We start from the raw sequence: 15,250 nt of genomic DNA, 5'->3' as shown, positions 1-15,250 counted from the left end.
GCCTTTATATAGTGATTCTGCTGCCCAGTTTTAGGCCGACTTGTCTAGTTTTGAGGCCGACTTGGTGGAGGAGGCCTAGAAGACTAATTTTAATATAAAATAAATTTCTTTCTTGACAAATAATTCCCAAGAAGGGTTCTTTACATTATGACATGGACAAGGACACTTGACACAAACCCTAGAAGCTTGCAATGGAGGCTTTGACCTAAAAATAATTGACCCAAGCATGAAACCCATACTTTAATAAGTCAATTTTAATAATAATAAAATTTCATATTCTTTCTTTTGACAAATACAATATTTTGTGATCTAAATACATTTATGAAGACCGAACCTAGTTACATTCTTCAAAACATGTTGAAAAATCAAGGAAATTGTAAATGAAGGTTGATTTTCCTTACTTGATAATGACTTGTGAATTTTGTTGGCTTCTTATTAAATTCTTTGTGTTCTTTTTTCTTCTTCAAGCAATTACCAAGATATAAGCATGAAGATCACAAGAGATAATAAACACAAGATATAGGCTCCACGCTAGGGCAAAACCCCATAATTGGGGAAAACCCAAACAATCATTTTCTTATAAAATCAGATCAAATGAGATTTTCAAGACCAAGACTAAAACAAATACCTCCATAAGATCCCGAAGTCAGCCCTCCAATCACAATCATGAACTTTCCCTTTAGATGCCTTTGTACCACATAGAACTTTGCCCTCCCTGTAGCTTGTAATTCATAGATCTTATGATCCTTCTCTAGCTCGCATAATACAATTATTACAGTTCTTTTGTGACACACATTACTGTCCTTCTTTAACTCACATTTCATCGTGGAAGTAGTTCTTCTTTAGCTCATCAAACTGCTCAAGAATAGCCTTTGTTATTTGCATATCTTTTACTGACTTCAAATCTCATGAGCTTCACATTCTTTCAGCGTCAGGAATTAGCATCTTTTCTTAGATTATATGATGCAGAGAACTCTCATGTTCTGCTCCAAAGAAACTCGCAAATCTTGCCTCATAAATTCGCATATCTTACTTCAGAATGACCACAAAATTCGTTTTATTTTGGTGGAGGATTCACGCCAATAAATAGTTGTTTGTCACTATGAAGGGTCACGTCTGTTTAGCAGACCAACCTGACCATCTGGAGGGCTGACTTGGTCTTATTGAGGTAATTTGACTCTTTTTGATTAAAAAAATTTTCTTTTCCTTTTTCTTACAAAGAGTCCAAATGGACTTTGACTCGGTCAAAACCTAGAAGCTTGAAGAACATGTTTAACTAAAAAAATAATAATAATATAAATCTTTTTCTTCTTTTTGCTTTAGTTACAAGTACAAAGATAAATATAAAGATCGAACCTAGTTACTTTTCCAACACTCATTCTTAACTAGGGAGGTATTCATAATGACTCAACAGGTCTATCTCAAGTTGAAATATTCACATAAGAAGGGATCCAAATTGATAAGCATCAATGATGATAGTATCATCATAGCCAACATTGTCACATTACCAAGGCCTTGACAGGTACACTCTATCTCTCCACAAGATCAGAGCACAATGTTGGGAGGCATTCCATGGGACACCACACTGCCTCTCCGAGGTACATACTCCACCTAGGATACCCGGAGTATGTCCTCCACCAGACCATTTCCCTCAAGGAAATGTCTGTCCATCAGACCATTCTTTATCCAAGTCCATGTACTTGACTTAGGATCTCCATCCTAATCCATCATAGTACATGACTCAAGAATGTTTGTCCAAGATGCTTATCCAATCCACCATTCTCCTTATCCATGTCCATGTACTTGACTTAGGATATCAATCCTAATCCGTCACAGTACCTGACACAAGGAGAACCAATGTCCAACCTTACTCCCTCTCAACCTAAGAGGAGAAATCCATGCTCACTCCCTCTCAAACAGGGAGAATGCATCAACAAGTCTCAGCTTGTGTCGGAAGTACTCATACTTCCCTTACATCAACTACCTATTATTGTTGTAGCTTCCTCAACTAGCCCTCTTATCACTGAGTTTGCTCATCTTGCAACTTCTTGAACTAGGGATCCAAATTTGCCTCCTTACAATCTATGATCCTGCACTTGAGGTCTTCACCTATTGCATCCAGAATTGTGTCCAACACTACTTCTTGCACTGCACTGCTTCTTGCCTTTTAAGATAGTCCATCACACAGTCCTTCAATGTCATGTCTCTTCTCAAACACATTTGTAACAGGGTGTTGCTACACAATTTTGCACAATTTTGGTTGAGCAAGAGAACTCATCATTTTCAACTTAGCGACTTAGGGGGCAATTCGACTTAATTTGGTTGCTAGTGGAATGTGGGGGTGTTAAGTTATGGTATGTTCTATGCTTAGAGCAATTTACTTCAATTTCTTCTTATTAGCCCAATGTCAATTTCACTGTTTAGCAATCACATTAACATAAAGTAAAATGCTGATAAAACATAAATAAATCGACAGAAGACAAGCCAAGACAAGAGACACCAGATGTGGCAGCTAGCCAGGGACAAACCCCAATGTGGGGAAACCCTTTGATCAATTTTTCTATAATCTTCAATAATTCAGCAGAGAGAGAGAGATAGTACAATATCACAAATCTGATATTTTATATCAGCGATAATAAATCAGCAACCAGCAAAGTCAAATCTAGTCAAACAGCCCCGAATTGACCTCTAGTCAACCTTGAAGAACTCGGTCTTCAACAACAAACATCAGCAACCCAAAATAGTTCTCAGTCAACAGTCAAAACATCAGCCTATAATCAGCAGCCTGCTGTCAGCCCTAACCAGTCAATGATGGTCAACTTTTTTGGTCAACGCTGGTCAACACAGCACCCAAACAACATGCGCAGGTCAATGCTTGGTCAATGCATCTTCTAACAGCCATGCACCTTGGTCAACGCAGCCTAGAAAAGTCAATGTTGCCCTAGAAAATAGTCAACGCTGCCCTAAATAGAATTTTCGTCCTTCCTCTTGCACGTGTGAGAGACACTGCGCCTACACTGGCCCAATGAGTGTGAGATGATGTGAAATAATGCCGCAAGGTATCTTCCTTTTATATGAATCGTTGAGATTACGCTGGGGGTGTGTCACGCACTTTATCTTGTTGGTCGACCTTGACAAATTGTCAAGAAATACAAATAAATTCATATCTCCATAAATACATGTCGGAATTGGATGATCGTTAGATCAATCCTACACCTCTCGACAAGAGGAATCCAAGAAAAATATTAGCTGCCATAAATAAGATGACCCACATGGAGTTTGGCCCTAGTTGCCAATTTTAACAGGGGGCGACCCACATTGGAATTCAAATTTTTCCATTTGAATAGCTTGGAGGGAAAGTCGAATAGGTGGATGGAGGGGCCCACATGAGGCAAGGGAGGCCCAAGGAGTTATAAGAAGGGATTTACTCCCATTTTGGGATTCATTCATACATCTTGCAAAGAAAATCACTTGATTGTTCACTTTGCTGTTTCGCTGAGTCGACCGACTATTTAGCCACGAATCTCTCAAGTGGGAGATTCAACCTAGAGAGGCAGTTCTACAAGGATTTTAGGAGTTTTGGGGCACTGAATAGCACCACCAACCAGCGCAGGGCAGGGAGTGCGTATTTCTGGACAGCCATAGAATACGCAGAGATCAGATTGTTTGCTAGAGAGTTAGAGCGCTGAGATAGCAGCAATAGACCAGGATTCTTGTTGAGTTTTGCAGCCAACAGAGCTAGCATTCCAGTGGTTCGAATTGCTAGGCTAGGGGACAGCGTAGAAGCCACTCAACAGTTTTCCGCGGAGCTTAGGAGAAGTTGTCTTAGGCCAAGAGCTCACCCGAGAAGTCAGGGATTGGATAGCAAGGGTCAACCCAACACTTTGGGGTCATTTCCGGGAGGATTTACACTGTACAGGCAGTTTCTAGCAGGTCGAGTTTTGTAGTTGCAGTTGAGGTTGGGCTCCAAGGGGGTCGAATTTCAGAAGTCTAAACCCGCGAAAATCCTTTCTGGGTTTTCTGGTTTTTTTGACAAGGATCCCAAATATAAAGTTTCATAATTTTCCAGAGCACCCAACACCTGAGGTGGGGTTTTAAGTCGTATATTTGCAGCAGAGAGTGTAGAATTGCTGGGGATTGAATGGTGCCTTTGGGGGTCGATTTTGGGAAATCCAAATTGGGGCAAACCATTTCTAGGTTTTTGTGGGTTTTGGCCAAGGAGTTTGTGGCTGATAATTTTCTGAGCACCGGAGGAGGAGTTTCTTGCAGTCCCTTTCCAGGCTGTAATGAAGTTTTCTAGGCAGCGCATAGCATTAGAGGAGCAATCATTTGCAGCATTTGAGATCATTGTATTATCACCTGGGTTCTATCACGCTTGCCATTGAGGCAAGCCTAGGTGAATTCCTCCATACTATTGTACTTGCTCCATTGATTAATAAAATGGCTCAGCTGGTTCTTAATTCTAGAGTTTTTATGAGCATTTGCTGATGGTTTAAAATTTTTGTGCTGTAAATCATTTTTGCTTTGCATATTACTATTTATTTAAGTTTGGAACATTACAATGGTATCCATCTACATCGCGTGGGGAAAGTTGACCAGATCAGGGCACCAGATCTCCTAAAAAGGAGCAGATAGGACAAAGATGGTTAAAGGGTGAGATCGGGGGCACTTTTGCTGGTGGAGACCTGGCTTTAGATATGAGGAGCCTAAGGAGGAGTTGAGCATGATGCTGAGAGCCCATAGAATGGTGAGGAGCGCGTCGATATACCTGGTGTGGCGCAGGAGTCACCTTTATTAGAGACCTGTTTGATAGCCCCAATTGACACCGTGGTGGAGAGGATAGAGCCTACTTGCATAGAGCCATTTGTTGAGGGGGTGCCATCCCTGGACGAGATGTCAACAATTGTTGAGGTATCTGGAGTTGTGACCGAGTTTATTGGTGATAGATGCCCACGACAGTTCCATCAGTTTCAGGCCGACCTTCTAGCATTAAAAAGGAAGGATACATTAGTGCGAGAGACGATTCTATCGCAGTACGAGGCACTGGAGGGCATGAGAGCGGTTTGTGCCGAATCCACGGCCAAATTGACTCACATTGGGGCCAAATTGACTCATGTTGGGGAGCAGTTGGATTCGCTACTGGTGTAACTAGAGTGCACGTTGGAGCGTGAGAGCAGCCCTCTTCGGGCATACATAGACGGTGCTGGCAACACTGTTAGGTTACCTTGGCCCATTGGACAGAGGGAGACAAAGCTACTTAGTCAAATTGTATGTATTGACCAGGATAGCGAGATAAGACGACCTGAGTTGCACAGGGTGCAACACCCACATGCTGGGGTTGTTCTATGTGTGGGAGTTCGTGTATTCGATCCTTCTCTTAGGGTTGGCTGGCAAGAGATTCTGAGTTGGTACCTGGTGGAGTGGACTATGGAGATGGTAGTGGACCTAGGTGGAGCTCAGCAGGAGTTTCCAGGCACTGGGGATGCTGGAAGCCCCGACTGGCATTGGGATCTGGGAGGGACTACCTATCATTTCCCATGTATGCTAGTTGACTACAACCGGGATGGTGCAATTGACCTAGCAGTTGAGCATGCACATTCGCTAGGGGAGTCTTGGTCAGCACCAGTGGCTGACTAGTTTATGGACAAACTCTTTTGGTTTTCTTGGTATGGCATTTGTACACGAGATCACTGGGTGATCAACATACTCTGGCAGGAGTTTGTCGGAGGAGGTGGCATTGGCAGGCCACCAGACGGTGCCTTGCATGGAGCTGGGGGCTCTTCACTTTTGTGTGGGGCATAAAGGACGTAGAGGAGCGGAGCAATGGTGGCATCACTGCTGACACATAAGGAGAGTCACTTCTTGGATCCCTTAGGGGGGATTTGGAGAGAAGATCCATTCATCAATAGGGATAATGATGCGATGGTGGAGGTGATGATACCGATCGGGCGTGGCCTGACACGTAGAGACATAGCTCTAGGCCATCATATCCAGGAATGTGGGGGAGCATCTATCGTTGAACAGTTGTCTATAGGTGGGCATGGAGATGCATGGTGGTGTGCTGTAGTGTGTTTAATTGTGTCGCTGAGTGGGAGTGCCTCACATCGCAGTGAGTACATGCGGGTAGTGACAGGTGCAGTGACACAGTTAGGAAGCAGGATGGTACATGATCGGATAACTACAGCTGAGGGCATCCAACAATGTACAGGGGTAGGTTGCAGTGTACAGTGTGCATGTCCAGGAGTACTGGGATGATTGGTGGTATGCAGAGGCGTATGGTGCTGCACAATGAGGTCTTGGAGTGTTGCCTCCAGGGACACCCATGGATGGAGATGCCGGGCATACCTTTGGCTGTAGTTCACCCAAGATCGATGGGGATACAGATGAGTGATACTTGATGGTATCTGCGGGGAATCACACTCTTGACCCTCTTCTACGTCACTTACAGTAATGAATGATCTGGTTGTTGTCCTTTCACACTTTGGGCACGAGCAACAGCGTACGCGGAGCTCACCCAAGATATTTGGATGATACTTGGTGCGATAGAGGGGAGACTTCTCAGCGGGGGCATTGAGCTGGTGCGTGAGTTGACAACCATAGGTCGAGGGATGAGGTGATCACCGACAGGGATAGCATATCATTCATCCCTGATCCTATGTTGGGAGAGTTGGTCACAGGGGAGACATGTTTCACTCTTTCCACAGCTCATGTCTGGACCATGGATGAGCAGAGGATACCGTGTTCGACTGAGATAGTTGTCCAGTATGTATCTAGGTTCCTGACATTGTATCGACAATTCTCTAGGGGGCGGGTAGCTGAACCAGTGAAAATGGTTGGTAGGAGCAGGATGGATCCACATACACTGAGTCTATTGCGTGTATCAGATACCCATCTATTGGTTGCATTCAAGGGGTAGCTATTTGGCACACGTGGTTTCTAGTGGTCATCAGTACTACACTGTGGCAGGCACCAGACAATTTAACATGCCTCATATTAGTTCATGATGTATGGATCCTATATATGGGTGGCATGCAGGGACTACAAATGAGGGCCAAAGGGATTCCATCAGTTGTCAGGGCTATACCGCAGCAGGATTGCCTATGGGATGCAGGGATTCAATTGATCGGTAGATCACTCGTGATGAGCGGAGTCGTGGAAGAGAGATATAGTTTGCTCTTGGGATGACACATCGGGGTTCACAAAGGGTTTCATCATATGGGGAGGTAGACATTCTCTATCGCTGCACAGGTTCGGAGCTAGATTTTGATGGGTAGGCCTTGGTGCCATGGAGATGCCCAGGAAGGATGTGTCTCTCCTCTTTCAGTATTCCACGATCGAGTTCCAGGAGAGGAGGATACTGTCTATGCACGATGGGGAGTATGACATAGTCAGAGTAGCGCAGCGTCAGCATGGTGGCACCACTCTGGGACTAGCAGGGCACTGGGGCGTCAAAACTCTTCACAGCGCAATAACCTTTAGGGATGCGTCGACTACTGCAGAGGGGAGATCATACAGATCTTCCATTGTTCTTTAGTGAGTCACTGATGGAGCAAGGGACTTCTGGGACTTGCACCGTGCAGGATAGTGAGTGGAGCGAGGGGAGCTTCATGTTGGACAGGATGGCCTGGGATCCTGGTATTGAAGGATTCTTTCATATCAGGACAATGTTGAGGTCAGGGACGATTCAGTGGCACATTTGGGACCCTGGCACATGTTGCAGTGGTAGTGGGGAGCAACAGTTAGAGAGGATGCTCGTTCAAGCATTGCTTGAGGAAAAGCGATTTTTGGAGCATTGGAAGAACTTGTCGGATGATGATGCTACCTGGGAGGGTGAGCACATATTGGAGCACCCAGCATTTGAGGTTGCTTGAGGGCAAGCAACATTTGGGAGGGGAGGACTGTCATGTCCCTTCTCAAACACATTTGTAACAGGGTGTTGCTACACAATTTTGGCTAAGGAAGAGAAGCCATCATTTTGGATTTAGGGACTTAGGAGGCAATTCGACTTAATTTAGTTGCTAGTGGAATGTGCGGGCCACCCACATGGGAATTCGAATTGGCCCATTCGAATAGCTTGGAGAGAAAGTCATATAGGTGGATGGAGGGGCCCACATGAGGCAAGGGAGGCCCAAGGAGTTATAAGAAGGGAGCAACTGTCATTTTGGGATTCATTCATACATCTTGCAAACAAAATCACTTGATTGTTCACTCTGCTGTTTAGCTGAGTCAATCGACTGTTTAGCCACAAATCTCTCAAGTGGGAGATTCAACCTCTACTTCGGGGGACCATTCGTGCCCGCCCTAGAGAGGCAGTTCTACAAGGATTTCAGGAGTTCCAGGGCAGTGACATAGCACCACCAACCAACGCAGAGTAGGGAGTGCATATTTCTGGGCAGCGAGAGAATACGCAGAGGGAGATAAAGGCCAACAGAGATTAGATTGTTTGCCAGAGAGTTAGAGAGATGAGATAGCAACAATAGACCAGCATTCTTGTTGAGTTTTATAGCTAGCAGTGCCAACGTTCCAGCAATTCGAATTGCTGGGCTAGGGGACAATGCAGAGGTCACTTAACAGTTTTTCGTGGAGCTTAGGAGCAGGTGTCTTAGGCTAAGAGCTCACTTGGGAAGTCAGGAATTGGATAGTAAGGGTTAGCCCAACACTTTGGGGGCATTTTCAGGAGGATTTACAGGTAGTTTCCAGCAGGCCGAGTTTTTCAGTTGCAGTTGAGGTTGGGCTCTAAGGGGGTTGAATTTCAGAAGTCTAAACCAGCGAAAATCCTTTCTGGGTTTTCGACAAGGATCCCAAATATAAAGTTTCATAATTTTCTGAGCACCAGAGGTGGGGTTTTAAGTCGTATCTTTGCAGCAGACAATGTAGAATTGCTAGGGTTGAATAGTGCCTTTGGGGGTCGATTTTGGGAAGTCCAAATCGGCACAAACCATTTCTGGGTTTTTGTGGGTTTTGGCCAAGTAGTTTGTGGCTGAAGTTTTATAATTTTCTGAGCACCGGAGGAGGAGTTTCTTGCAGTCCCTTTCCAGACAGCAGTGAAGTTTTCTGGGCAGCGCAGAGCATTAGAGGAGCAGCCATTTCCAGCATTTGAGATCATTGTATAATCACTTGAGTTCTGTCACGTTTGCCATTGAGGCGAGCCTAGGTGCATTCCTCTATGCTATTGTACTTGCTCCATTGATTAATAAAATGGCTGATCTGGTTCTTAATTCTAGAGTTTTTAAGAGCATTTGTGGATGGCTTAATTTTTTTTTTGCTGTAAATCGTTTTTGCTTTGCATATCACTATTTATTTAAGTTTGGAACATTACATTCATCTGACCGATTATCACAGTACAAGGTTAGCCAATCTATTGTTCAGTCAACCTTGAACAGAACTTGTCTGACCTTTCCAACTAGTCTCTATCAGTCAACGCAGATCCATAGACTCAAATAATTCTCCAAGATTACTAGCACAACCCACTTGATAGTGAATGTCCACTGCTTCACTGTCCTCAGGGTTTTCAAATATCTGCCCACACAATAGTGAACCAACTCTTGAACTCACTGTACAATGAGCTTCTTCAAGTCTGCCCTCTAAACAAACTCAGATCGGAGCCTGCACCATTCACCCCTGTCTAGGGCTTCCTTGTACCTGCAAAACACAACAGAAGTCCCTCGCATTGCACAGATCTAGGTTCCAAATCACTGCTGCTCATAATCTATGAACAGTCCACCACAATTTCAGTACTTTTTCTCATGCACAACCAGCCTCCCATTCTGTCCTTGTCCACCTGTATACCTATTACCTATGCAAGATTCCTGAGAAATGTGAGCCTATCTCAGAGTTACATGACTTCTGCTTTTTAGGGACTTGGCATTCTCTTCCTTGCACAGGAACAGGGTGCAATACTTGCTCTCAGGACAGACTCGAAGGTTGATTCTGTGCATAGATAACTGCCCTAACTAGGGCTTCAGATCCATAGTCCTAATACCTTTAGGACAGCTCTTCCTTCCTCATCTGCTTCAGCACTCTCTTTCACATGACAACCTTCTACTTGTTTTCTTGTCATAACCCTCTTCTCTGCCCAATTACTTTGCTACTCTGATCAGCCACTAGAGGTTAGCTCTGCGGTCTCACCACAGGTCTGCATATACCAGATTTAAAGACCTCTCTACTTCTGCACTGTAGCTTGAGGCAAAACTGTCCTCTAATCCTCACTCGCACAAGCCCTTGTGCGACTTCTTAACCAGCAGATTAGGGCCTCAGCCTTCCTTTCACAACTGTAGAGATCTGGCCCTTAGACGGACAGCAGAATCCTCCTTTAGAGACACGTCATACCTTCATGCACTGAGATCTAGCAAGTTTAAATGCAGAACTTCTGGGACCATATATTGAGGTTATGCACAACTGAACTGTGCCCTAATGAGGGCATGCCAATCCATAGATCCGTGACCTCCTTGAGCTCAACTGGTGTTCCAAGGGATGCAAGCCATAGAGATCTGCCTTCAATCTGGGCTAACTTGGCCCTCTCACAAATTTGAGAGAGGCCTTCAAACTTCCATGACTTTCCTCCTTGAGACTGCGGCTGCCTGAGGTAACACGAACTTCTTGAGCGACATACACACTTGGATGTATAACTCACCTTCCTCTTCTTAATCTTTACCTATTTCTGTTATAGCCTTTGAGTATGGTACTAGGCTGTTCATACTTCATTCAATTCTATCCACACACTTCAGGTCTCATAATTACAGTGCCTCAGAGTTCGGATTCTTCATTATTTTTATGCCATAGTAATAGTCGGATGCTTGTCACAGTATGTTAGGATCTTCGCTCTCAGTTCCACATTTTAGAGAGATATGTAGCTTTTATTCAGAATAGAAGATGCTACTAAAACTGTCTCTGCTTAGAAGTATAAGTTCAGATGGCTTCCATAGGATCAGATCTTCTGTCTAGGATTATCATAATGTCTTCACATTGCTTCTGACCTTCTTTTCATACCTTCTTTTAGCGGGGTGTTGCAGACATATGATAATGATCTTTATCAAAGGGAGTGATGACTGCTTCAACAATGATGAACCCGCTGCAAGAATGTCTTCAAGCAAAATGCCAACATAATCAAACCGTCTTCCAGTAACCTTAGCTCTGAAACCATGCTGGAAAATCAAGGAAATTGTAGATGAAGGTTGATTTTTCTTACTTGATAATTAATTACTTGTGAATTTTGTTGGCTTCTTTTTAAATTCTTTGTTCTTTTTCTTCATCAAACAATTGCCAAAATATAAGCATGAAGATCACAAGAGATAATAAACACAAGATATAGGCTCCACGCTAGGGCAAAACCCCACAATTGGGGAAACCCAAACAATTATCGTCTTGTAGAATCAGATCAAATGAGATTTTCAAGACCAAGACCAAGACCAAGACAAATACCTGCTTAAGATCCCCAAGTCAGCTGTCCAATCACTGTCATGAATCCGCCCTTTAGATGCCTTTGTCTCACAGAGAAATTCGTCTTCCCTGTAGCTTGTAATTCATAGACCTAACAATCCTTCTCTAGCTCGCATAATATAGTTATTACAGTTCTTTTGTGACACATTACTATCCTTTAACTCACATTTCATCATGGAAGTAGTTCTTCTTTATCTCATCAAGCTGCTCAGGAATAGCCTCTGTTATTTGCATATCTTTTGCAGACTTCAAATCTCAGGAGCTTCGCATTCTTTCAGCCTCAGGAATTAGCATCTTTTCTTAGATTATATGACACAGAAAGCTCTCATGTTTTGCTACAAAGAAACTCGCAAATCCTGGCTTAGAAACTCACATATCTTACTTCAGAATGACCATGAAATTCGTCTGATTTTGGTGGAGGATTCACACCAATAAATAGTTGTTTGTCACTATGACGGGTCACGTCTGTTCAGCAGGCCAACCTGACCATCTGGAGGGCCGACATGGTCTTATGGAGGTAAATTTGACTCTTTTTGATTAAACTAGAATTCTTTTCCTTCTTCTTACAAAGAGTCCAAATGGACTTTGACTCAATCAAAACCTAAAAGCATGAAGAACATGCTTAACTAAAGAAATAATAATAATAATATAAATCTTTTTCTTCTTTTTGCTTTAGTTACTTTTCCAACACCCCACTCATAAATTATTGTTTTTTTATTTTTATTAAATTAAATTTGTGTTTGTAGTTTCCTTGGTTGCATTGTATGGAACCGATTGGTTCCATGAAAAAAGGTCAGTTTGGTATTAAACCAGCATCTTCTGGTTCCATGGCACCTGTCGGACTGGTTTAGGCGTCAAAACAGTTGGACTGGCCAGTTCCACCAGTTCCAGTCTGGTTCTGATAACATTGGCCAAAACTACATTCTAAAGCATGCATGCCCCTCCCCTGTAATTAGCCAACTATTCTTCCCGTCATGTTTTTGCATCCCATATTTGTCCTGATTTCTCAATATTATTTTTTTGGAAAATTGATAACACTATTATAAAAAGTTAGCAGTATACAACAATATGGATTCCAATTTTTATATGATATCATCACTGACATAAAGCCATGATCTAACTTCAGGGAAATACAGATAATCCTACTAAAAGGAGCATTTCAGGGTCTCATTTCCAGTTTCAATCCCAACAGTGGTTGTATGGATAACACAGATCTAGCCATTGAGTATATATACATAAAAAACACATAAAATAGTGATGACACTTCAAAAAAACAATTTATTTTGAGCTGCCATTAAGAGTTGGCTTTAGGTCAATCAGTACCATGCCAGTCATGTGTTTCCTTGGCACCTGCAGACAGGTTCTGCCAGAAATGATAAAATGCAGTGCATACTGTAGCACAACATTACTGAACATCTTCTTTGGAAATGCTTACTCACATCTTAATTAAAGTAAGGTGACTTGGCTGCCACGGTTGAAGAAACCGTTGCTACATGCAGATATGAATAGATCTATCATCAGTACCATCAGCTTAGCATTGGAATACCTTTTGTGTGGACATGTCCTGTTCTGCTGCTTCCAGCAAAATGCTTAAATTAAAACCCTATATGCTTACTCATCACCCCACTATGGAAAATTATCTAAGATAGTTATTAACATTCTTACATTTCCATCATCAGAGTCCTGAGAAGAACGAAGAGCTCTGGGGATGGTACTCCACAGCCTTTTTGTCTTCCTACTGAACATATTCATTTAGCATGGGGTACATGAATGATGACACTCTTGCCTTCAACAAGTTATGTATATTATTCAACAATTATCCCAAGCCCTTTGAAGCTTGAGGAAAGCTTGGAAGAGCTCTTCAATTTGTCATCTCATTGTATGTTACACATGATAATTCTGCTATTTACATTTCTCTAGGAGTTTCCACTATTTATGTTTCTCTAGGATAAACTAACTAGTCATGTGTAATTCCACAAATTAAATTTCACGAGGAATTTTACTTTATTCATACCATTTTAGAGAGCAAACTATCTAGTTTCGTGCAGAAACTGAATGTATGCATGTCTATCTTGTTTAAGAATGTCCTTTTTAACTGTTATGAAATACTGATGAGGAAACACGTCCTGGGGTCATGCAAAACAAAGATCGAAGCAATGGCTGGGGATATTCAACCATTGTTGAGGGAGGTTCATGAGGGTGGGTTGCTGAAGGAGATTGAGCGCTTGACAAGGGTCCTTGCAGATACAAGTGGAGACTTGAGGTAACATAATATACACAATTTTTGTTTCAGCTTTTGAATATTTTACAAATACCAGTTTTTTAAAAGAAATTTTAATTCACCGTTCCATTCAGGATAATATCAAACATATTAAAGGTGGACATACATTTGAAACATATAATGCCAAAATCTTTTAATATTGTGACTCATTGATATCTTTCCTAGTTAAAGATGTCATCTTATTAGTAAAAACTTGAAATTTAAGGGATGTTTAAAATTTTGACATTTCTTGCTGAGGTCTGCTAGTTGAAAGTCTGCCCCATGTTATTATGCCATTGGTTTAAGCTCTATGGTTTTGGAGTACATTCGGAGATTTGTTTCTCTCGCTAACATCTCATTCCTCTACGTGAAGGGCCACAGATAATTTGCCACATTCATGCATTCTTTACATTCTGTCTGCTATCACACATTTTGGTGTTCTTAGTTCATGCTATGCTTTTTGGCATTGTTTAATTTTTTGCATCCAATTCTTTCACTCCTGTTAGACTAATGCTTTAATTTTTCCCACACAGCCATGGTTCTTCAGAATTTACAATTTCATTTTTTATTCCAGTTAACGTATCCCTGGGAAAATCCACAGAGACTTCCCCTCATTTGAAATTTTGTAGGATGATACTGTTGAGAAATAGGGAGGGTTGCGAATTAGATTAGATTTCTCTTTCTTTGATAACTGCTTGTGAATTTTGTTGGCTTTTTATTAATTTTTATTATGTTTCTTTCATCAAACAATTATCAAAATATAAATATGAAGATCACAAGAGAACATTGGACACAAGATATAGGGTCCAAGCCAGGGCAAAGCCCCTCCAAGGGGAAAATCCCAGAAAAATTCTCTTCTTATAGAACAGATCAAAGTGAGATATGCAAGACCCAAGACTCCAACCTTCTAGATGCCAAGTCAAACCCTCCTTATACACAGCAAATCCATCAAGATTCAATAGCAAGAGACCAGCAATAGATCTTCAACGAGATATATGGTATGGCAGAACTTCCACAAACCCTTCTTCAATTTCAGCCTTCAACCTTCCTACTTCTGTGAAATTTCTGAACCAATCCAGCGAATTGTGTGTCAAAATGAGCTCAACTCGCCCTCTATTTATACTGTCTAGAGGGGTTCGAATAGGCATGTCCTTTGGGGCAGGGCCGACTTGGCATCTAGAGGGGTTTTTGACCCAAATTACATATTAATTTTTTTTTTCCAGGCTATAAATAAGCCTGTCTTTGACCAATACAAATAATAATGAGCATGAAGAACATGCTTTAATAAAATAATAATTTGACTTGAGCATGAAACCCATGCCTGAAAAATTTTTTTTTCTTTTTTCTTTTTCTTTGATTTACATAAAATATACAACGACATAAGTACAAATATAATTATGAAGTCTGAACCTAGTTACGTTTTCTAACACTCCCTCTTAATGAGGGAGGTATTCATAATTCCATAACTGGTACAAGGATACTTCTCAAATTGAAATATTCTCATAAGAAGAGTTGGATTGATAAACCATCTTTAAACATCAATATCATAAC

The 15,250-nt window shown here is 41.9% G+C and overlaps 1 protein-coding gene across 7 annotated transcripts in view; it reads left to right on the top strand.

Moving 5' to 3' along the window:
- ABCI15 (trigalactosyldiacylglycerol2) overlaps positions 1–15,250 on the top strand; it is a 333,118-nt gene that overhangs the window by 160,067 nt on the left and 157,801 nt on the right. For 6 of the 7 annotated variants that reach the window (XM_089438555.1, XM_089438559.1, XM_089438558.1 and 3 more), the window contains one exon: positions 13,587–13,702. The exons of the other annotated variant lie outside the window; for it this stretch is intronic. In XM_089438555.1, the coding sequence (XP_089294681.1) occupies positions 13,587–13,702 (116 nt within the window). The remainder of the gene's footprint in view (positions 1–13,586; positions 13,703–15,250) is intronic. 7 annotated transcript variants of the gene reach the window in all.

Source organism: Pinus tabuliformis, chromosome 9 (genome assembly GCF_031772625.1).
Source record: "Pinus tabuliformis cultivar Carrire ecotype Pingquan chromosome 9, CPIR1, whole genome shotgun sequence".
NCBI lineage: Eukaryota > Viridiplantae > Streptophyta > Pinopsida > Pinales > Pinaceae > Pinus > Pinus tabuliformis.
The sequence above is the reverse complement of the archived record's forward strand: the minus strand, read 5'-3'. Positions and strand labels throughout refer to the sequence as shown.